Source organism: Staurois parvus, unplaced genomic scaffold, assembly GCF_062004578.1.
Source record: "Staurois parvus isolate SC_StPar_1 unplaced genomic scaffold, SC_StPar_1.0 ptg000874l, whole genome shotgun sequence".
Taxonomy (NCBI): domain Eukaryota; kingdom Metazoa; phylum Chordata; class Amphibia; order Anura; family Ranidae; genus Staurois; species Staurois parvus.
This window is the reverse complement of record NW_028318670.1, coordinates 1,218,966-1,240,987: the sequence shown is the minus strand read 5'-3', so window position 1 is coordinate 1,240,987 and position 22,022 is coordinate 1,218,966. Positions and strand designations below refer to the sequence as shown.

Genomic DNA, 22,022 nt, shown 5'->3' with positions numbered 1-22,022 from the left:
CAGTGGAGGGATTGGCAGAGAGGGGTGGAGGACACTGAATGGAAGCCAGTGGAGGGATTGGCAGAGAGGGGTGGAGGACACTGAATGGAGGCCAGTGGAGGGATTGGCAGAGAGGGATGGAAGACACTGAATGGAGGCCAGTGGAGGGAACGGCAGAGAGGGTTGGAGGACACTGAATGGAGGCCAGTGGAGGGAACGGCAGAGAGGGGTGGAGGACACTGAATGGAGGCCAGTGGTGGGATTGGCAGAGAGGGGTGGAGGACACTGAATGGAGGCCAGTGGTGGGATTGGCAGAGAGGGATGGAGGACACTGAACGGTTGGTAAGGTGGACGAGTCTAGGCAGCAGCATTCATGGTAGACATAAGAGAGGATAGTCTATGTAGAGGTCATCCAGTGAGGAGGGAGTTGCAGTATCTCTGATGCAGTAGAGGTGGTCTGCTTGCTGCTCGGTACATCTAATGAGGACAGTGATGGGGTGACCAGCATCATCCATTCCACCAATGCCTAAGTCTTATTTAGTTTGTATTGGGCCTCCACAGGGCTTGCCACATGGGAAGGTTTTTAGGTAGGTATGTGTTTCAAGCAAGATTCCCCTAAGCAGAGCAATATGAGACCCGAATTTTGAATCTATCATTAATATTGCTGCAAAACCAAAGGATCCAAAATCCTTCCACTCATCCCTATCAGTCATATATTTCTGTCCCCCTTGGTGGGAGTGGAGGTGACCCCTCTATGAGGACATACAGTCCATACACACCCAGCTCAAGGCCGGGGTCACACTACCAGACGGTTCTCGGGGCTGCAGTTCCTCTGAGCTCCACAAGGTGAGGATCTCACTTCTACCCTGACAGGAAGTCTCTATGGAAGACAGGAAGTGATGTCAGGGACAGACAGGAAGTGATGTCAGGTATAAATAGGAAGTTGCGGGTGAGAGGTGAGTTGGGAGGAAGTAGAGAGGAGACATTGTTGAAAATGGCAGCAGAGGAGGTAATAAGATCTTATTTTATATTTACACCCAATAACCCCCCGTCGCGCTCGTCGTCTCCCTCCACCGTCGCGCCCCTCCTCTTCCTCCATAGTCACTGTGACGTCTTTTATCTCCAGCAGATGATGATGCACACATATAGATATATACAGAACGGGGATATTTCTTTTTAGTGGAAGCTGATAAAACAGACAGAGCCCCATAGAAGTGAATCTTCTGCACATAATAAAGGTTGTTGGTGGTGTTCAGGTTGTGGCTTTCTTTGGACTCATTTGCACTTTTGCTTCGACTTCAACGCATGTTAAAGTGCCTACCGCTGCAACATGCTTTTTTGATGTAATTTTGGTGCTTCAGTGATGCTTTTTTGAAGTTTTAATGAAGCTTAGCAAATGTCCTGTGTGGGTGTTGATTTTTTAATTTTTTTAAAGGATGCCAGTTCAGTCATACCCCCAGCTCAGCTGTACCCTCGCTCAGTAGTAACCCCCAGCTCAGCTGTACCCTCGCTCAGTAGTAACCCCCAGCTCAGCTGTACCCTCGCTCAGTAGTAACCCCCAGCTCAGCTGTACCCTCGCTCAGTAGTAACCCCCAGCTCAGCTGTACCCTCGCTCAGTAGTAACCCCCAGCTCAGCTGTACCCTCGCTCAGTAGTAACCCCCAGCTCAGCTGTACCCTCGCTCAGTAGTAACCCCCAGCTCAGCTGTACCCTCGCTCAGTAGTAACCCCCAGCTCAGCTGTACCCTCGCTCAGTAGTAACCCCCAGCTGTGCTGATCCCCCGCTCAGTAGTAACCCCCAGCTCAGCTGATCCCCTGGGGCCCAGGAGTAACCCCCAGCTCAGCTGATCCCCCGGGGCTCAGGAGTAAACCCGAGCTGTGCTTATCCCCCGCTCAGGATTCCGCGCTCAGTAGTAACTCCTCAGCTCAGCTGATGCCCCGCTCAGGAGTAGCCCCCAGCTCAGCTGATGCCCCGCTCAGGAGTAGCCCCCAGCTCAGCTGATGCCCCGCTCAGGAGTAGCCCCCAGCTCAGCTGATGCCCCGCTCAGGAGTAGCCCCAAGCTCAGCTGATGCTCCACTCAGGTAAGGCCCCCAGCTCAGCTGATGCTGGGGCTCAGGAGTAACCCCCAGCTCAGCTGATGCTGGGGCTCAGGAGTAACCCCCAGCTCAGCTGATGCTGGGGCTCAGGAGTAACCCCCAGCTCAGCTGATGCTGGGGCTCAGGAGTAACCCCCAGCTCAGCTGATGCTGGGGCTCAGGAGTAACCCCCAGCTCAGCTGATGCTGGGGCTCAGGAGTAACCCCCAGCTCAGCTGATGCTGGGGCTCAGGAGTAACCCCCAGCTCAGCTGATGCCCCGCTCAGGAGTAGCCCCCAGCTCAGCTGATGCCCCGCTCAGGAGTAGCCCCCAGCTCAGCTGATGCCCCGCTCAGGAGTAGCCCCCAGCTCAGCTGATGCCCCGCTCAGGAGTAGCCCCCAGCTCAGCTGATGCCCCGCTCAGGAGTAGCCCCCAGCTCAGCTGATGCCCCGCTCAGGAGTAGCCCCCAGCTCAGCTGATGCCCCGCTCAGGAGTAGCCCCCAGCTCAGCTGATGCCCCGCTCAGGAGTAGCCCCCAGCTCAGCTGATGCCCCGCTCAGGAGTAGCCCCCAGCTCAGCCGATGCCCCGCTCAGGAGTAGCCCCCAGCTCAGCCGATGCCCCGCTCAGGAGTAGCCCCCAGCTCAGCCGATGCCCCGCTCAGGAGTAGCCCCCAGCTCAGCCGATGCCCCGCTCAGGAGTAGCCCCCAGCTCAGCCGATGCCCCGCTCAGGAGTAGCCCCCAGCTCAGCCGATGCCCCGCTCAGGAGTAGCCCCCAGCTCAGCCGATGCCCCGCTCAGGAGTAGCCCCCAGCTCAGCCGATGCCCCGCTCAGGAGTAGCCCCCAGCTCAGCCGATGCCCCGCTCAGGAGTAGCCCCCAGCTCAGCCGATGCCCCGCTCAGGAGTAGCCCCCAGCTCAGCCGATGCCCCGCTCAGGAGTAGCCCCCAGCTCAGCCGATGCCCCGGGGCTCAGGAGTAACCCCCAGCTCAGCCGATGCCCCGGGGCTCAGGAGTAACCCCCAGCTCAGCCGATGCCCCGGGGCTCAGGAGTAACCCCCAGCTCAGCCGATGCCCCGGGGCTCAGGAGTAACCCCCAGCTCAGCCGATGCCCCGGGGCTCAGGAGTAACCCCCAGCTCAGCCGATGCCCCGGGGCTCAGGAGTAACCCCCAGCTCAGCCGATGCCCCGGGGCTCAGGAGTAACCCCCAGCTCAGCCGATGCCCCGGGGCTCAGGAGTAACCCCCAGCTCAGCCGATGCCCCGGGGCTCAGGAGTAACCCCCAGCTCAGCCGATGCCCCGGGGCTCAGGAGTAACCCCCAGCTCAGCCGATGCCCCGGGGCTCAGGAGTAACCCCCAGCTCAGCCGATGCCCCGGGGCTCAGGAGTAACCCCCAGCTCAGCCGATGCCCCGGGGCTCAGGAGTAACCCCCAGCTCAGCCGATGCCCCGGGGCTCAGGAGTAACCCCCAGCTCAGCCGATGCCCCGGGGCTCAGGAGTAACCCCCAGCTCAGCCGATGCCCCGGGGCTCAGGAGTAACCCCCAGCTCAGCCGATGCCCCGGGGCTCAGGAGTAACCCCCAGCTCAGCCGATGCCCCGGGGCTCAGGAGTAACCCCCAGCTCAGCCGATGCCCCGGGGCTCAGGAGTAACCCCCAGCTCAGCCGATGCCCCGGGGCTCAGGAGTAACCCCCAGCTCAGCCGATGCCCCGGGGCTCAGGAGTAACCCCCAGCTCAGCCGATGCCCCGGGGCTCAGGAGTAACCCCCAGCTCAGCCGATGCCCCGGGGCTCAGGAGTAACCCCCAGCTCAGCCGATGCCCCGGGGCTCAGGAGTAACCCCCAGCTCAGCCGATGCCCCGGGGCTCAGGAGTAACCCCCAGCTCAGCCGATGCCCCGGGGCTCAGGAGTAACCCCCAGCTCAGCCGATGCCCCGGGGCTCAGGAGTAACCCCCAGCTCAGCCGATGCCCCGGGGCTCAGGAGTAACCCCCAGCTCAGCCGATGCCCCGGGGCTCAGGAGTAACCCCCAGCTCAGCCGATGCCCCGGGGCTCAGGAGTAACCCCCAGCTCAGCCGATGCCCCGGGGCTCAGGAGTAACCCCCAGCTCAGCCGATGCCCCGGGGCTCAGGAGTAACCCCCAGCTCAGCCGATGCCCCGGGGCTCAGGAGTAACCCCCAGCTCAGCCGATCCCCCGGGGCTCAGGAGTAACCCCCAGCTCATCTGCTAGTTGCTCCGCTCTGGTCCGAACCCCGCTCACCTTCCTGCTGCTCCACACTGCACACCAAGGGGTCATCAGAAACAGGTTGCAGGCACAGGATCGCTGAGGCCCTATTCACACCTTTGCGTCACATGCATTTGCATCTTTTGGCACAATTCGTTAGGCACCCATAGGCAGCCCATTTATGTGAATGGTCCGCCCTCTGCCCGGCAAACATGCCGAAGAAGCTGCAGCTGCTGGCAATGTTTAGGGCGCCATTAACGATCAATGGCACTGCAAACCCAACGCTCACTGTTGCACGTGAACATGGAACCCACCGATGTCAATGGAGCCTCAAGCAAGATTTAGACATGTTGTATTGGCAAGTGGTGGGCTGAAGCACTCAGGTGTTGTCAGGACAAAGAGAACCCCTTGCAGTGCTTGGGTGCCGGTTTTACTAGGCTATAGGTAACACAACCCCAAAAAGGCACAAAGCAACCTTGGAAATCCACCAAAAGTGATCAGGTTCTGGTTATGAGAGGCTGGCAGGAGCTTGCAGGGAAACTCTGGTGTAGAGGAGCAGAAGGCAGACTGGAGTGCAGATGGAGACACAGTAGTGAAGGAAAACTGGATTCTGGCAGAAGTGCAGTGGGTGCAGGGAGTAGGATACAAGCTGGGGAACATGAAGGTCACAGGAGCATGCTTGGGATCTGATCCTACATTGGTCAATGCATCCTATGACATCACACTAGCCCCTATACTGACCTCACAACAGCATAATTTTCTGTTTTAAATGTTATCTGTCTACAGGGAAACCTTCATAGATGACAGCGCCAATGAGGATGGAGGAGGACCGGAGTCACATGACTGAGAGGATACTAAACCTCACCCTGGAGATCATCTACCTGCTGACCGGAGAGGTGAGGAGGATTCTGGGAGGTCACATGACATCACTCTCATCTCTATTAATAAAACACAGACCTGACCGGAGAGGTGAGGAGGATTCTGGGAGGTCACATGACATCACTCTCATCTCTATTAATAAAACACAGACCTGACTGGAGAGGTGAGGAGGATTCTGGGAGGGCACATGACATCACTCTCATCTCTATTAATAAAACGCAGACCTGACCGGAGAGGTGAGGAGGATTCTGGGAGGTCACATGACATCACACAGACCTGACCAGAGAGGTGAGGAGGATTCTGGGAGGTCACATGACATCACTCTTATCTCTATTAATAAAACACCGACCTGACCGGAGAGGTGAGGAGGATTCTGGGAGTCTAACATGATGTTTCTATTGGTTCCCCAATACAGAGATTTCCTCCTCTGAAGTCAGGTGATTATATGACCATCTCAGTGCCTCCATGTGACTCCCTAATCCCTGAGGGACACAACATGGAGAAGATTCTAGAAGTCACCAAGAAGATGATGGAGCTGCTGACAGGAGAGGTGAGCGGTGCCGGGGCTACAGGAACCCACCAGAGAGATGTCTCCATCCTCTGTATTCTTGGGATTCCACACAGGAAGGTCACACCATCCCTCACCATTACCACTTTGATGAATTATTACTGGTAGTTTTTAAGATTTTTTTAGATTTAAAACCACGCATGGTTGTTACAATAATTATTTTTTTTGCATATTCAGGTTGGAAACCTCGAGGATTACAATATTGTTGTTAAAGAAGAGGACAATGAGGATGATGAGGAGTATGGAGTGATGGAGGAGTTTTCATATGGACAGGCGGAGGATATGATGGAGCCACCTAATAGCAGGAACCCACCAGAGAGATGTCCCTGTCCTCTGTATTCCCGGGATTCCACACAGGAAGGTCACACCATCTTTCACCATCATCAGATAGATGGATCCAGTCATGGGAACCCACCAGAGAGATGTCCCCATCCTCTGTATTCCCAGGATTCCACACAGGAAGGTCACACCATCCCTCACCATCATCAGGTAAGTGGAGTTGAGGGTCGGGAACATAAAGTGATGAAACACTCTGACATGTGGAGACGATGTGTGGACTCTACAAGATGAGATGTTCTATGTGATCTCACATCATAAATCCTTCTATGTTACAGATGTTATTTTCTGCCATTCTGTTGGTTTAGGGTGAAGATCTGATGAACATGAAAGTTGAGGGTGAAGTAGAAGAGACGTATGTGAGGGATGATCAGCAATATACGGAGGAGGCTGGAATGAGGAGGACATTCATAGAGGAGGACACTCCTACAGAGATCAGCACAGGTGACCAGAATATATTCTTCTCTTATCTCTGCTCTGTTACCGCCCCTCCCCCCACCCCCCCCCCCCCCCAGCCCCCATTGGTTCCTGCTCCTCTGACAAGGAGGTGTAAATGTAGAAGTGATCTGGGAGGACCAAAGGCTCTTTGAAGAGGGGAAGAGTCCCAGCTGGTTGGGACATCCACAGAGAACATCTGCTCCCTCCTATCTCCCTGATCCAGATGGAATCTTGATGGAAGTGAACTAACCCTCTCCTATCTATTGATGATGTTTTTCTATTTTTCCAGGACCCGTCATGGGGAAACCCTCAAAGGATCGTCTCACTTTATCTCCAGGTTGTAAAATGGAAGATGAGGACATCCCAGGAGATTGTGCCGGAGAAAAGACAATGAGCTCCACTATGGATGGTGGATTTCCCAGTGTGGAGAGACCATGGAGTCCCTCTGACTCTGAGAAACCTCGTACTGTGGGGGATGGGGCCGGGGTTCAGGGGTGGAAGAAATTTTCCTGCCTGGAATGTGAGGAAAGTTTTAGCTCTGAATTAAGTTTTACCGTCCATCAAAGATCTCATACAGGAGAAAAGCTCCATTCGTGCCCTGAGTGCGGAAAATGTTTTCTTTGTAAATCCAAGCTGGACATACATTATAGATCTCACACGGGGGAGAAGCCGTATTCCTGTGGTGAGTGCGGAAAATGTTTTTCAGAGAGATCCCATCTTTACAGGCATCAGAGATCTCACACTGGCGAGAACTTGTATTTCTGCTCTGAGTGCGGGAAATGTTATACACAAAAATCAGACCTTGTTATACATCAAAAAACCCACTCAGGTGATAATCCATATGCTTGCTCCGAGTGCGGAAGTTGTTTTCTGCGGAAATCAGAACTTGGTATACATAAAAGATCTCATACAGGGGAGAGGCCATATTCCTGTTCTGAGTGTAGGAAATGTTTTCCCGATAAGACCAGTTTTACCAAACATCAGAGGTTGCACACAAGGGAGCATTCCAATTCCTGCCCCGAATGCGGGAAATGTTACCCACAGAAATCAAAACTTGTTATACATCTCAGATCTCACACTGGCGAAAAGCCATATTCTTGCCCTGAGTGTGGAAAATGTTTTTCAGAAAGAGGCAGTCTTTCCAAACATCAGAGATTGCACACGGGGGAGAAGCTGTATTCCTGCCCTGAGTGCGAGAAACGTTTCATAGGGAAATCAGAACTTGATAAACATCAAAGATCTCATACGGGGGCAAGGCCATATTCCTGTCCTGAGTGCAGGAAATGTTTTTCACAGAAGTCCCATCTTAACACACATCAGAAATCTCACATGAGCTGAAAACCCTATTCCTGCTCTGCGTCCGGGAAATGCTTTCCCACAGAAGTCTTGTCTTGCCAAACATCAGAGAACCTACGCCACCCTTGAGGTGCATTAGTGCCCTGAGTGTGGGAAATGTTTTCCCACAGAAGTCTAGTCTTGCCAGACATTGGAGAACTCCCACCACCCTCGAGGTGTATTCTTGTCCTGAGTGCGGAAAATGTCTTCTATATGGATGATAAGTTGCCATACATCAGAGATTTCACACTGGGAAGAAGCACACCTTGATATACACCTCAGAAAACACGTGGCTGAGCGCTCCTCTGATCTTTATCATGGAAGAAACACTTTATAAGGAGATCAGAGATCACTAAAGACTTCAACGTTGTGTCTGACTTCTTCTGCTAGGAGAGAGAAGGAGGGGGGGTCACTGCTGGTTTGGCCCCTCTAGCAGTGTAGTCTGATCTCCCCTGACCTTCAGCAGAAGCTTCCATGGAGGACATCATGGTGAGAGAGGAGCTAGATATTGCTTGTGGATGAAAAGAAGGGGAGATCAGACTGCACAGCAGGACCAGCAATTTCAGTGCAGTAATAGCCTGCACAGACCTCCACCTACTGTCTGAAAGTGGAAAATATGACATTTTTCGATGTAACAATTTATATTTACCCACAACAGAATGCAAATTTTTTAACCTGTTTCAGTATAAAACTAATGACTATTAAATATCAGTATTCATAAACTCCCTTCTTCTATGCCTGGCTCTTCTCCTAGATGAGGGTCTGGTGTAGGTGTTAACCATTTCAATACCGTGCAATTTTACACCTTCCTGCCCAGGCCAGTTTTCAGGTTTCAGCGCTCTCACACTTTGAATGACAATTGCACGGTCATACAACATTGTACCCAAACTAAAATTTTATCATTTTCTTCACACAACTAGAGCTTTCTTTTGGTGGTATTTAATCATCGCTGGGGTTTTTATTTTTTGCTAAATTAACAAAAAAAGACCAAAAATTTTGAAAAAAACACGTTTTTCTTTGTTTCTGTTATAAAAGTTTGCAAATAAATAATTGTTCTTCATAAATTTAGGCCAAGATGTATTCTGCTACATGTCTTTGGTGAAAATAACCCAAATTAGGATGTATTTTTTAGTTTGTAGGAAAGTTATAGAGTTCACAAACTATGGTATAGATCTGAATATTGATCAATCCTGAAGTACTGACAGCCAATCTAATTTCTTGAGGTCCAAGAATGTCAGAACAGTACAGATATCCCCAAATGACCCCTTTTTTGCAAAGTAGACAGTCCGACGTACTTCATAAGAGGAATGGCGAGTTTTTTGAAGTTGTATTTTTTCTGTCATAATTTTTTAGAAAATGAAAAAATTTTAAAAATTAGTTTCACTATTTTTTTTTTTTTTACATATTGTCACCAGTGCAGTACATCATAGAACTGGCATGGCGGTGATCAGGGACACTTTTTTTATTTATTAGTTTTTTTTTCTTTTTTTTAAGATTTTTTTTTTCATATTTTACTATGTCCAAAGTAGTACAATGTTACCATAGTAACATTGTACTACTTTGGGGAAGTAATCAGCCTTTTTGTTTTTAACACAATTTGCTTATAGCAAAGAATTACTTTGCTATAAGCAAGCATTTACCTGAATGACATCGATTCATTCAGGGTTTTTTTTTTTTTTTTGTGCTTAGCTGTGATTTGGCCACAGCTAATCACATGACATGTGCATGTGACCATTCACAGCCAGACACTAGTATACAATGGATGGCATGAATGAAGCCATCCATTGTATACAACTGTCATGTGACCTGCTGTGATTGGTCACAGCAGGTCACATGGTACCGGCAATGGGGGCCAATACTCAGATCTGTCATCGGCCGTGTCCGAGGTACACGGCCGGTGACAGATCACGCCGCTGCGCAGCTCTGCAGGAGCGCGATGTGCGCATGTGCGGGAGGACACCATATGGCGTCCACCCGGAACGCTGATGACATTTGCCAGCCGCCATTCAGCCATAGGGCGGGCGGCAAATGTTTAATCTATGCTCACACAACAACAACAAAAAAAAGGCATTAGGTTCCTCCTAAAAATTAAACACCAGGCCCTTATCGGAGCCTTCAGACCCCCACAACCACCGGGCCAGGGTTGGGTGGAAGAGACCCCTGTCCTCCTTAACATGGAGCCGAGGTGCTGTGCCATAGGGAACCCTCCATGTTGAGGACATGTGGCCTGGCATGGTTCAGGAGGACAGCAGCATGCCCTCGTATGCACCTTTGCTGGCCAGCCAGGCTGCATGCTCAGATAAAGGTCTGGTGTGGGGACCCTTTACATGGATGATATGATTATGGGGGGGGACCCCATTTTTTTATATTCCACCTACCCCGGATTCTTTGATTATATGACCGGGAATTCCCAGCCAGGTAATACCAGGTGACATCACCCTTAACCATTTATAGTGGAAGAAGAAAGCTGTCGGACATGGTAACCAGAGGAAAAACAGCAACGACATATCAAGTTCACCTCGTGTAGGACAAGCAAAAAGTCCTTGCAAGAGTTGGTGGGAACTCGTTATCCCTAGTCATGGAGACAACTAAGGTTTTTAGCTACCCCAGCAGCCTCTGATGAGGTCAGGGTCTGGTCTATAGTTTGTGATCATCCGAATGCTGGACTGTTTGTTTCTACTGCCGCTACATGAAAGCTTTCTGTCATTCGTTGCTAAGGAAGCAGCAGGTGAAGGAAGCCGCTGTACGCTTAGCAACCAGTGACATCACTAGGCCCCGTAGTCATTCATGTGCGAGGGGCAGTATCTGGGGGTCCCTTATTGTTAAAGGGGGCTGCTAGATTCTGATAAACCCCTACACTCAGACATCCACAACAACTGGGCCAGGGTTGTGGGGAAGAGGCCCTTATCCTCAGAAACATGGGGACAAGGTGCTTGTCGGGGAGTTCCCCATTGGATCTTTACACAGGTAGACCGGCTTTTAAGAAGCTTTAACCACCTCCCGTCCGGCCGTTGTATATAAATGGCCGAACGGTGGCAGTGCAGGGTTGGGTTGCTGTTTATAAACGGCCTCCCCGCCCCCTGCTTGTGCACGCTCCCTGGGAGCGCGCAGCACCACGATTCGTTGCCTGCTGTGTCCTCCGATCCGAGGTACCAATCGTGATCACTGATTGGCCAATCAGTGATCACATGCAGAGTAGTAAGCAAGATGTCACTTCTGACATCATTGCTTACTATGTGTGAAATCTGTGAATGATCACAGAGGTCACATGGTACAGGGCCAATCACAACAGCCTTGTACCATGTGACAAGCTGTGACCAATCACAGCTCTCACAGTATTTCTCAATGGCTGCAGGAATGCAGCCAGAGAGGAGGAGAAATTGTTTTTACAGCTTTTATGGGTGTAAAAGTAATCAGTGTAAAAAAAAAATCTTCATCACCCCCCACAAGTAGTACAGTTGTCACCATGGTGACACTACTGCTAGGGTGACAGTATGTAAAAAAAACCCCAATAATATTAAAAAAGTTAAAAAAAAGTTAAAAAATTATAATTTTTGATTATAAACTAATTTGGGGTTTTTTTTTTGTTACTAAAAACAAGATAACAGAATACATTTTGGCCAAGATTTATGATGAAATATTATTTATTTGCAAAATTGTATAAGAAAAACACTTTTTTCAAAATGTTTGGACTTTTTCATTTACATAGCAAAAAACATAAAAATTTCAGCAGTGAATAAATACCACCAAAATAAAGCTTTATCTGTCTAAAAAAAAATGCTAAAAAATTCATATGGGTACAGTGTTGCATGACTGTGCAATTGTTATTCAAAGTGTGATAGTGCTGAAAGCTGAAAATTGGCCTGGACAGGAAGGGGGGGAAGCGTCCGGACTGGAAGGGGGGGGGGAAAGCATCCGGACTGGAAGGGGGGGAAAGCGTCCGGACTGGAAGGTTGGGGGAAGCGTCTGGATTGGAAGTGGTTAAGCAGTACTGGAATCTACGACACAGGTGGCACTCCCACTAAGAACCGCCATCGGACTGGAGCTAAGGTTTTGCTAGGGCTTAAAGTTGTTGATCTATTGGCCTTCCAAGGAGACTACTTGCTTCCAAGCGAGATCCAGACTTCTCTTTGTATCTTCTACAGGCAGAGGTTGACGAAAGGCAAAAATGAATCCGCTGGATAAAAAAGGCCCTCACTTTGGAGGAGCATGGAACCACCCTGCTTTGCTGGACATTAGTGAGCCATCCCATACCTAGGTCCATGCTTTCTTTGTAAAGAATGATGCTGCCTGCTTTTGTAGGTGGGTCCCTTTGTTGAGGCTTTTGGTGGTCTTGCACCTTGGTGCTGCTTCACACCAGAAGTTCTACCATATAAGGTATTCAGATATTGGAGATGTGGTACTCTGGATTTTTTCCCTTCTCCTCAGAATAAGTTGTCAGGACAATGTGGGTGACTGGTAACCATAACTGGAATGTCTTCATATTAAGGCAGATCTTTGAAGTTCCACCTCCACAGATTTCGTCCCCTACCTTGGACCCTGAATACCCCAGGCTACCATTCAGGTGTTCTCTGCTGTATCCTTCCACTTTTTTGTGGTTAATCCTCTACCATCACATCCTGGAGATCGGGAACCATTTCCACTCTTTCCCGTCTGCTGAGAATATTTGCATTCATGTGTTAGAGGTGCTGAGGTACGGGGCCCAGGCCCAATATACCTGACGGCTCTTCTGTAGTAAAGTTGGACTACTTGCTGCTGGGTACATGCAATGAGGACAGTGATGGAGTGACCCGTGTCACCTATCCCACCACTACTTCAGCCTTCTTTGGATGACTGAGGCCATAGCAAAGCCACACGGGAAGGTTTTCATCAAGATAGAGAGGTTTTTGCCTGCAAATTTCTCGTAAGCAGTGCCACATAGTGAAACAATTAGAGGTTAATTATGACTCTGTAATTATTTTTGCTGCAAAAATCCCTCCACTCATCCAGTCATATATTTTTGCCCCCCTTGGTGGGAGTGGAGGTGACCCATCTATGAGGACATACAGTCCATACACACCCAACACATTGGTGACCAATGGAGAAGGACCCCCCTTATGTCAATGTAGTGGTCCCTTACATTGGTGACTAATGGGAGGACCCCCTTATATAAGTGGTCAGTGTAGCGGTCCCTTACATTGGTGACCAATGAGAGAAGGACCCCCTTATATCAGTGGTCAGTGTAGCGGTCCCTTACATTGGTGACCAATGGGAGAAGGACTCCCTTATATCAGTGGTCAATGCAGTTGTCCCTTACATTGGTGACCAATGGGAGAAGGACCCCCTTATATCAGTGTAGAGGTCCCTTACATTGGTGACCAATGGGAAAAGGACCCCCTTATATCAGTGGTCAGTGTAGTGGTCCCTTACATTGGTGACCAATGGGAAAAGGACTCTCATATCAGTGGTCAGTGTAGCGGTCCCTTACATTGGTGAATGATGGGAAAAGGACCCCCTTATATCAGTGGTCAGTGTAGTGGTCCCTTACATTGGCGACCAATGGGCGAAGGACCCCCTTTATCAGTGGTCAGTGTAGTGGTCTCTTACATTGGTGACCAATGGGAGAAGGACCCCTTATATCAGTGGTCAGTGTAGTGGTTCCTTACATTGGTGACCAATGGGAAAAGGACCCCCTTATATCAGTGGTCAGTGTAGTGGTCCCTTACATTGGTGACCAATGGGAAAAGGACTCTCATATCAGTGGTCAGTGTAGCGGTCCCTTACATTGGTGAATGATGGGAAAAGGACCCCCTTATATCAGTGGTCAGTGTAGTGGTCCCTTACATTGGCGACCAATGGGCGAAGGACCCCCTTTATCAGTGGTCAGTGTAGTGGTCTCTTACATTGGTGACCAATGGGAGAAGGACCCCTTATATCAGTGGTCAGTGTAGCGGTCCCTTACATTGGTGATCAATGGGAGAAGGACCCCCTTATATCAGTGGTCAGTGTAGTGGTCTCTTACATTGGTGACCAATGGGAGAAGGACCTCCTTATATCTGTGTTCAGTGTAGTGGTTCCTTACATAGGTGACCAATGGGAGAAGGACCCCCTATATCAGTAGTCAGTGTAGTAGTCCCTTACATTGGTGACCGATGGGAGAAGGACCCCCTTATATCAGTGGTCAGTGGGGGAAGGACATTCCTACATCGTCATCAGTGAGAAGACTGCCCCCCTTACAGATTATTGATGTCAGTTGTTACTGACAGACAGAAATTGTTCATTGCTCGAGGAACCCCTAGAACCCTTTGGAGGAACCCATAGAACCCTTTGGAGGAACCCTGGCTAAGAAAGGCTGGACTAGGCAGTGACAAAGCCTCTAAATGAATGAGTTTGGGCTACATCAGCTGGGGGTTTGGGTGAGATAGGTAAACCTGGCACTTTAATTTGGCTACCTGCAAACAACTTGGATTAGAGTCAAATGCATGGTTCACTTGAACGCAAATCTCATGCCGAGTGAGAGACAGAAACTGTACCTTAGATTGTTCGCCCCTTGAGGGTATATATATGTGTAAAGTGCTGCGTAAATTGACGGCGCTATATAAGTACCTGAAATAAATAAATAAATAAACTGTTAAAAATTCAAGGAGCCCCTAGAAACCTTTGGAGGAACCCCTAGAACCCTTTGGAGGACCCCTGGCTGAGAAAGGCTGGACTAGGCCGTCATATATTTCTGTACCCCTTTGTGGGAGTGGAGGTGACCCCTCTATGAGGACATACAGTCCATACACACCCAGCACAAGGCCGGGATCACGCTACCAGACGGTTCTCGGGGCTGCAGTTCCTCTGAGCTCCAGAAGGTGGGGATCTCACTTCTACCCAGACAGGAAGTCTCTATGGTAGACAGGAAGTGATGTCAGGTATACATAGAAAGACATTGCAGGAACTGGCAGCAGAGGAGGTAATAAGATCTTATTTTCTATTTACACCCAGTAACCACCCCCCCCCCCCCGACATGTCTGTCCGCATCTTCCATCGTCATGTCCGTCCTCTTCTTTCATAGTCACTGTGACGTCTTTTATCTCCATCAGATGATGACATATATAGAATAATGGATTGAGTTTTTTTCCTTTTTGTTCCCAATTAAAGCTCATATAATAAAGAAACCTGAATTGTAATCCACATCTACAGGAAGCCACCATCCGCTCCACCCAACCCTCCACCAGTGCATCCAATGACACCATTCTGACCCTATACTGACCGCACAAGTCCCGTTAATTAGGAATGAGAAGTACGTACCTGAGGCTCTTTTGTGGGACATAAAATCAATGGAAGCCGACTCTTTAAAAGCAGTTCCGGCCATTTTCAAGGCTGATAGGCAATTTTCATGTTTAAATACGCAGGCCAAAGTGTAAGAGGCTCCCGAACCTCAAGGACCATAGCAAACACTAAACAGTCCAGAATGAATGCATTCCCACTGGAGGCCACAGTTCTATGATCCATACTGACCTTCATATTACCTCCTGATATCCTCATCCTATCATTGTACAACCAATCCAGATCATTCACTTATCAATGTTATCTGTCTACAGGAAACCTTCATAGATGGTGGCACCAATGAGGATGGAGGAGGACCGGAGTCACATGACTGAGAGGATACTAAACCTCACCCTGGAGATCATCTACCTGCTGACCGGAGAGGTGAGGAGGATTCTGGGAGGTCACATGACATCACTCTCATCTCTATTAATAAAACACAGACCTGACCGGAGAGGTGAGGAGGATTCTGGGAGGTCACATGACATCACTCTCATCTCTATTAATAAAACTCAGACCTGACCGGAGAGGTGAGGAGAATTCTAGGAGATCACATGACATCACTCTCATCTCTATTAATAAAACACAGACCTGACCAGAGAGGTGAGGAGGATTCTGGGAGGTCACATGACATCACTTTCATCTCTATTAATAAAACACAGACCTGACCGGAGAGGTGAGGAGGATTCTGGGAGTCTAACGTGATGTTCCTATTGGTTCCACAATACAGAGATTTCCTCTTCTGAAGTCAGGTGATCATATGACCATCACAGTGCCTCCATGTGACACCCTAAACCCTGAGAGACACAACATGGAGAAGATTCTAGAAGTCACCAAGAAGATGATGGAGCTGCTGACAGGAGAGGTGAGCGGTGCCGGGAATTCTGGGACATTCTCCAGTAACAGACAAGGGATGTGTCTGGATGGTGACTGTATCATTGTGTGTGTCAGGTTCCTATAAGGTGTCAGGGTGTCACTGTCTATTTCTCCATGGAGGAGTGGGAGTATTTAGAAGGACACAAGGACCTCTACAAGGACGTCATGATGGACAATCAGCCGCCCCTCACATCACCGGGTAAGAGGAGACTTTATTGGAAAGGAGAGAGCAGTACGGAGGCTCCACCTAGATCCCCCATCATCTGATAAACACATAGAAACAATGGATTCAGTCAGTGTGTGTGTTTCCTACAGATGGATCCAGTCATGGGAACCCACCAGAGAGATGTCCCCGTCCTCTATATTCCCGGGATTCCACACAGGAAGGTCACACCATGCCTCACCATCATCAGGTAGATGGATCCAGTCATGGGAACCCACCAGAGAGATGTCTCCGTCCTCTGTATTCCCGGGATTCCATACAGGAAGGTCACACCATCCCTTACCATCATCAGGTAGATGGATCCAGTCATGGGAACCCACCAGAGAGATGTCCCCGTCCTCTGTATTCCCAGGATTCCACACAGGAAGGTCACACCATCCCTAACCATCATCAGGTAGATGGATCCAGTCATGGGAACCCACCAGAGAGAGGTCCCCGTCCTCTGTATTCCCGGGATTCCACACAGGAAGGTCACACCATCCCTCACCATCATCAGGTAGGTGGAGTTGAGGGCCTGGAACATAAAGTGGTGGAACACTCTGGATGGAATATCTGCAGATGATGTTTGGAGTTTTGGTAGTCATGAGTCTGTTACAATGAATGTTTTATTATATATTCAGAGTGGAAACCTCGGGGATGATAATATAACATCAGTTAAAGATTATAAACAGGATGATGAGGACTATGAAGTGATGGAGGAGCTCTCTGAGGAACCCAAGGACCTCTACAAGGACATCATAATGAAAACACCTAATACCAGGAACCCACCAGAGAGATGTCCCCGTCCTCTGAATTCCTGGGATTCCACACAGGAAGGTCACACCATCCCTCACCATCATCAGGTAGGTGGAGTTGAGGGTCTGGAATATAAAGTGATTGAAGACTCTGATATCTGGAGATGATGCTTGGAGCTCATATGGTAAATACGTATATATTACAGATAGGTTTCTTTCTCATTCATTGGGGGACACTGACATTCTAAAACAGTTTGGTTGCACCGCCACCTATAAGAGGCTGGGACGCTTGCAACCAGAAAAGTTCTATGCCAGCCCCCATATAACCCTTTCTCCACTTATCAGGTGTCTTAGGAGGTTGGACACCTTTTTTGCAACTATTCTGAAAACATCTAACCAATGTGTTTTCTGTTAGCGTTCTTAGTGACTTCAATCAAGATTCTTCACTGACACCCCTGACTCAGTGGGAGACATTAAGATGGTCTCTGTGGACAAGGAACAAATTAGTGTGTCCCATCAGCCTCCTTAAGCACATGGGGTAATCACTTCTGACCCAAAGGGTTGATGGGATGTCCCCTCCTCATTGGAGGATCTGAAAACCCTTCCTGTGACAGGACAAGTAGCCTGGTCCATATGCTAGTGGACATTAAGTATACCTTTCATATTGTCTTCCTTGACAATAGTATTAACATCTGACTCTTCTCAACTGGTGGTCTCTGTACCAAAGGTAAAGGTTTGAGAACATTGAGTGCTCCTCATCTCCTTCATGGCAGGAAAACAAATCATCATTGGAGGGCTTTGTGTTCATCTGGATTGCCAACAGGTAGAACATGCTAAGTTCCTGCTGAAGGTACTCCCTGTTAGGGATGGAGTATGTCCTGGGGCCTTGGAGGCACCTGAACATGGGTCTTCTTTCTGTGGCTGATCTGAGGAGGCTTCACAATATCCCTTTCTGAGTTCTTAATCAAATGTTCTTAGCAGTGTGGCTAAGGTTCACGTCCTTCACCTCATGACTAGAGATGCTTTATGGGACTGGAGCAGGTCAGGAGAGTTTTAGAATCATGTTCTGTAGTAATGTTGGGTAGGTCCTGCAGAGTTCATCTGTCAGTCTCCAGAGACACCTCCGAGAGTGAAGCGGATGGTTTTGCCTATCCTCTTGTTCTCCTGTTGCTCCTTCTCACCAGTCTGAGGATATGGTATACTTTTCATCGTTGTCTACTTTGGTAGATGTTCTTCTGGTGCATCCCACCCCCTTTTTCTGTGAGGCCTGAAATCTCTACTATTCTCGGGTCACTTAGCTATTCTATTCATGTCTCTCATATTTTTGGACATCACGTTTGTAAGCCTGGTTCTCTGGCCAGGCAACCACATCCTGATTATAGAGCCTACCTTTTCTATGTCCTAAGGGTTGGGAGTGTGAGACTTGTGCCTTTACATGTAGGCCGGTTGGATCTGTTTTTTTCCTCCAAGGTACCTTCCGGGGATGTGCTTACTTTAGGACTTTTTTTTTGTTAACCACACCATGTTATTGCTCTTTTTCTTCCTGTGGGTAGATATGTACTTCCACCTGTTCTGTTGAGTTGTTTATGTAAAATCTCTCAATTTCTCAACCTCCATTTTCCCTTTGGTGGAGTCATTTCCCCTCGGTGGTGAGGTGTCCATCGAGAGCCATGGCCAACACCCTTTTGTGTTCTTTGGCTCTTGTCCTTGGTGCTGCTTATCCACAAACCTGAGGTACAATACGGGATGTCCTCCTTCTGTCTGACAATTGTTCTGTTTGCCAGTGTCCCATTCTTCGGTGAGTGGCGGTGTAACCCAACAGTTTCTGAATTTCAATGGACCCCAAGAGATACATTTTACAGTAAATACTAAAAAAAGTATTTTTTTCTGCCATTCTGTTGGTTTAGGTTGAAGATCTGATTAATATAAAAGTTGAGGATGAGGAAGAAGAGGAGTATGTGTGGGATGATGAGCAATATATGGAGGAGCCTGGAATGAGGAGAACATTCATAGAGGAGGACACTCCTACAGAGATCAGCACAGGTGACCAGAATATATTCTTCTCTTATCTCTTCTCTGTTACTGCACACGGATTGGTCCAGAGTAGGGCGGGATCTGAGTGATATGGACCAAAAATAGGTTGATAATGGTGCTGCATATCAACAGAAGCCTAGGCCTATGACCACCTGTTCTATGGTCTTTAAGTCTGAACTTTGACCCTCTTGTCTATCAGAGATCACATGACTCAGAGCCTAGGCTTGTGGTTGTGTAAAGAGCATGCCCCTCCCAACCCCCATTGGTTCCTGCTCCTCTGACAAGGCGGTCATGAGGAATGAGAACATTCATAGAGGAGGACACTCCTACAGAGATCAACACAGGTGACCAGAATATATTCTCTTATCTCTGCTCTGTTACCGCCCCCCCCCCCCCCCAGCCTTCATTGGTTCCTGCTCCTCTGACAAGGCGGTGTAAATGTAGAAGTGATCTGGGAGGACCAAAGACTCTTTGAAGAGGGGAAGAGTCCCAGCTGGTTGGGACATCCACAGAGAACATCTGCTCCCTCCTATCTCCCTGATACAGATGGAATCTTGATGGAAGTGAACTAACCCTCTCCTATCTATTGATGATGTTTTTCTATTTTTCCAGGACCTGCCATGGAGAAACCCTCAAAGGATCGTCCCACTTTATCTCCAGGTTGGAAAGTGGAAGATGATGAATCCACACTTGATTGTGTGGAAGAAGATACAATGAGCTCCACCATGGATGGTGGACTTCCCAGTGTGGAGAGACCATGGACTCCCTCTGACTCTGAGCACCCTCATACTGGGGGGGATGGGGCCGGGGCTCAGGAGGAGAAGACATTTCCCTGTCCTGAATGTGGGAACATTTTTGGCTCAGAATTAGGTCTTTCTATACATAGAAGATCTCACAAAGGGGAGAAGCTTCATTCCTGTTTTGAGTGCGGGAAACATTTTCTTTATAAATCAGAACTCGTCATGCATTACAGAACTCACACAGGGAAGAAGCTGAATTCCTGCCCCGAGTGTGGGAAACGATTTCTTTGCAAATCCAAAATGGTCATACATTATAGATCTCACACGGGGGAGAAGCCGTATTCCTGTGCTGAGTGCGGGAGATGTTTCTCAGAGAAGTCCGGTCTTTCCAGACATCAGAGATTGCACACGGGAGAGAAGCCGTATTCCTGCCCGGAGTGCGCAAAATGTTATTCACAAAAATCAGACCTTCTTATACATCAAAGGACCCACACGGGGGAGAAGCCGTATTTCTGTTCCGAGTGCGGGAAATGTTTTTCGCAGAAATCAGAACTTGTCATACACCAAAGATCTCACACGGGGGAAAGTCCATATTCCTGCTTTGAGTGCGGGAAAGTTTTTTCAGAAAGGGGCAGTCTTTCCCGACATCAGAGATTGCACACGGGAGAAAACTTGTATTCCTGTACGGAGTGCGGGAAATGTTTCCTGGGCAAATCTGACCTTGTTACACATCAAAGATCTCACTCAGGGGAGAAGCCGTATTCCTGCTCTGAGTGCGGGAAAGGTTTTTCACAGAAGTCCCATGTTCTTACACATAAGAGGTCTCACACGGGGGAGAAGCCGTATTCCTGTCATCTGTGCGGGAAATCTTTTTCGCAGAAGTCAAATCTTACCGCGCATCAGATATGCCACACGCAGGAAAAGCTGTTTTGCTGCCCTGAGTGCGGGAAATGTTATCCGCGGAAATCATCGCTTCTCACGCATCAGCTATCTCACACGGGGGAGAAGCCGTTTTCCTGCGAGTGCGGGAGAAGGTATACACGGAAATCAGACCTTGCGAAACATCAGAGATCTCACAGAGTGGAGGTGCTGTATTCCCGCCCTTAGTGCGGGAAATGTTTTCTATTTATTTATTTATTGTCATGTTTTCTAATGGACTTCAATAGCTATATGCTCACAGATCATCAGTGATATGGTGCCAACCTAACAACCTCACACGGGGACTTGTCTCAAATCACAATCCTACTTCTCAGGACTTTGTGGGTGGGGGGTGAGAGGGTATGAGTATAGCAGGGGACGTTATGGCCCACCCATGAAGTTATTTTGTGCTATGTTATAAATGGGGTATGCAGCGCTAGAGGACAGATAATAAACACGGGACTGTTTATGATATGAAGTACCAATACAGCAGTTCATATAATAGTTCATATATTCCAGCCTGAAAAGATGGAAATGATCCAAATGATGTTCCAGATCATAAACGATGCAATACGAGAAATTAGTGAGGTTGTGCGCTTACCACAAGTACACACAATATGAGCATTGTATGTAATTAACAGCAACCGGGCATCATGGTCTGGTCAACCGTATCCTGGGCACCATCTGGCCATGTATGGACATCCGGGTCACAGGTACAACGCTATCCAGGCCCCTTCTGGCTTTCAAATCCAAAAACGCCACCTTGCATAAGCTCATTAAAAACGAGCCGGGAGGCAAGAAAGCGCTAATAGTAAAGTACGTTTATTTAAGAACATAAAACAAAGACCAAGCAGCCAGGACTCACATTGATATAATATAATAAAAATCCAGGCCCACATCAATCAGCTCCCTGATGGTCAGTGGTGCACTCAACATGCAGCGCATACAGATCAAAGTTCAATCAATAGAACCCTGGTGGTCAGTGGTATCACAAATACATAGCCATAGAGTATAGTGAGTATAAACAGAAATATACTCATCCAGGTCAGGTGAGGTAGTTCCCTGGTGGCTAGTGGATCTCTAAGTAACAAAGGCGTCAATAGGGTGGATCCCCTAACATGTTTCGAGCTAAAGCTCGTTTTCAAAGGGGTGAATCCTGCCCCTAGACGCCGATTTAAAAATGCCGCGGTCGCGCATGCGCATTACGCACCACGCGCCGCTCCGGGATACTGCGCATGCGCGAATGACGTCACACGCTAACTTGTAACGACTGCGCATGCGCGAGCGCATCATCAACATGGACACTGAGGCCCAATGTTAAAGTCTGCCCACACATAGGCAGGGTTAAGGCGGGTCTGGACGGCTGCTCTTGTACTCCATAGAAGCG

The 22,022-nt window shown here is 48.9% G+C and overlaps 3 protein-coding genes across 6 annotated transcripts in view; 2 read left to right on the top strand and 1 right to left on the bottom strand.

Moving 5' to 3' along the window:
• The window catches only part of LOC149443158 (uncharacterized), a 183,554-nt gene that overhangs the window by 96,688 nt on the left and 64,844 nt on the right, over positions 1 to 22,022 (bottom strand). The window lies entirely within an intron of this gene.
• Positions 942 to 8,881, top strand: LOC149443162 (uncharacterized). The gene is made up of 6 exons (XM_089655871.1): positions 942 to 988; positions 5,048 to 5,157; positions 5,556 to 5,690; positions 5,886 to 6,197; positions 6,353 to 6,488; positions 6,772 to 8,881. Exons 2-6 carry the CDS (start codon positions 5,062 to 5,064, stop codon positions 7,818 to 7,820), a joined length of 1,728 nt encoding a protein of 575 aa, XP_089511997.1. The 5' UTR covers positions 942 to 988; positions 5,048 to 5,061; the 3' UTR covers positions 7,821 to 8,881.
• On the top strand, positions 14,692 to 21,758 carry LOC149443161 (uncharacterized). Of its 4 annotated transcripts, none has more exons than XM_089655842.1 (8): positions 14,692 to 14,754; positions 15,386 to 15,494; positions 15,841 to 15,975; positions 16,062 to 16,185; positions 16,506 to 16,705; positions 16,830 to 17,051; positions 18,851 to 18,986; positions 19,590 to 21,758. In XM_089655842.1, exons 2-8 carry the CDS (start codon positions 15,399 to 15,401, stop codon positions 20,822 to 20,824), a joined length of 2,148 nt encoding a protein of 715 aa, XP_089511968.1. In that variant the 5' UTR covers positions 14,692 to 14,754; positions 15,386 to 15,398; the 3' UTR covers positions 20,825 to 21,758. The 4 variants fall into 4 exon arrangements, with proteins under 4 accessions (XP_089511968.1, XP_089511967.1, XP_089511965.1 ...); XM_089655841.1 differs by having other exon boundaries at positions 16,404 to 16,705; XM_089655839.1 differs by having other exon boundaries at positions 16,302 to 16,705.

Excerpts from the sequence above, each read along its gene's own strand:
- LOC149443161 (XM_089655839.1), top strand. The coding sequence starts at position 15,399 with ATGGTGGCACCAATGAGGATGGAGGAGGACCGGAGTCACATGACTGAG. Across the intron at positions 16,706-16,829 it reads CCATCCCTCACCATCATCAG|AGTGGAAACCTCGGGGATGA; the intron begins GTAGGTGGAGTT and ends TTATATATTCAG. Across the intron at positions 18,987-19,589 it reads TCCTACAGAGATCAGCACAG|GACCTGCCATGGAGAAACCC; the intron begins GTGACCAGAATA and ends CTATTTTTCCAG.
- LOC149443162 (XM_089655871.1), top strand. The coding sequence starts at position 5,062 with ATGACAGCGCCAATGAGGATGGAGGAGGACCGGAGTCACATGACTGAG. Across the intron at positions 6,198-6,352 it reads CCATCCCTCACCATCATCAG|GGTGAAGATCTGATGAACAT; the intron begins GTAAGTGGAGTT and ends CTGTTGGTTTAG. Across the intron at positions 6,489-6,771 it reads TCCTACAGAGATCAGCACAG|GACCCGTCATGGGGAAACCC; the intron begins GTGACCAGAATA and ends CTATTTTTCCAG.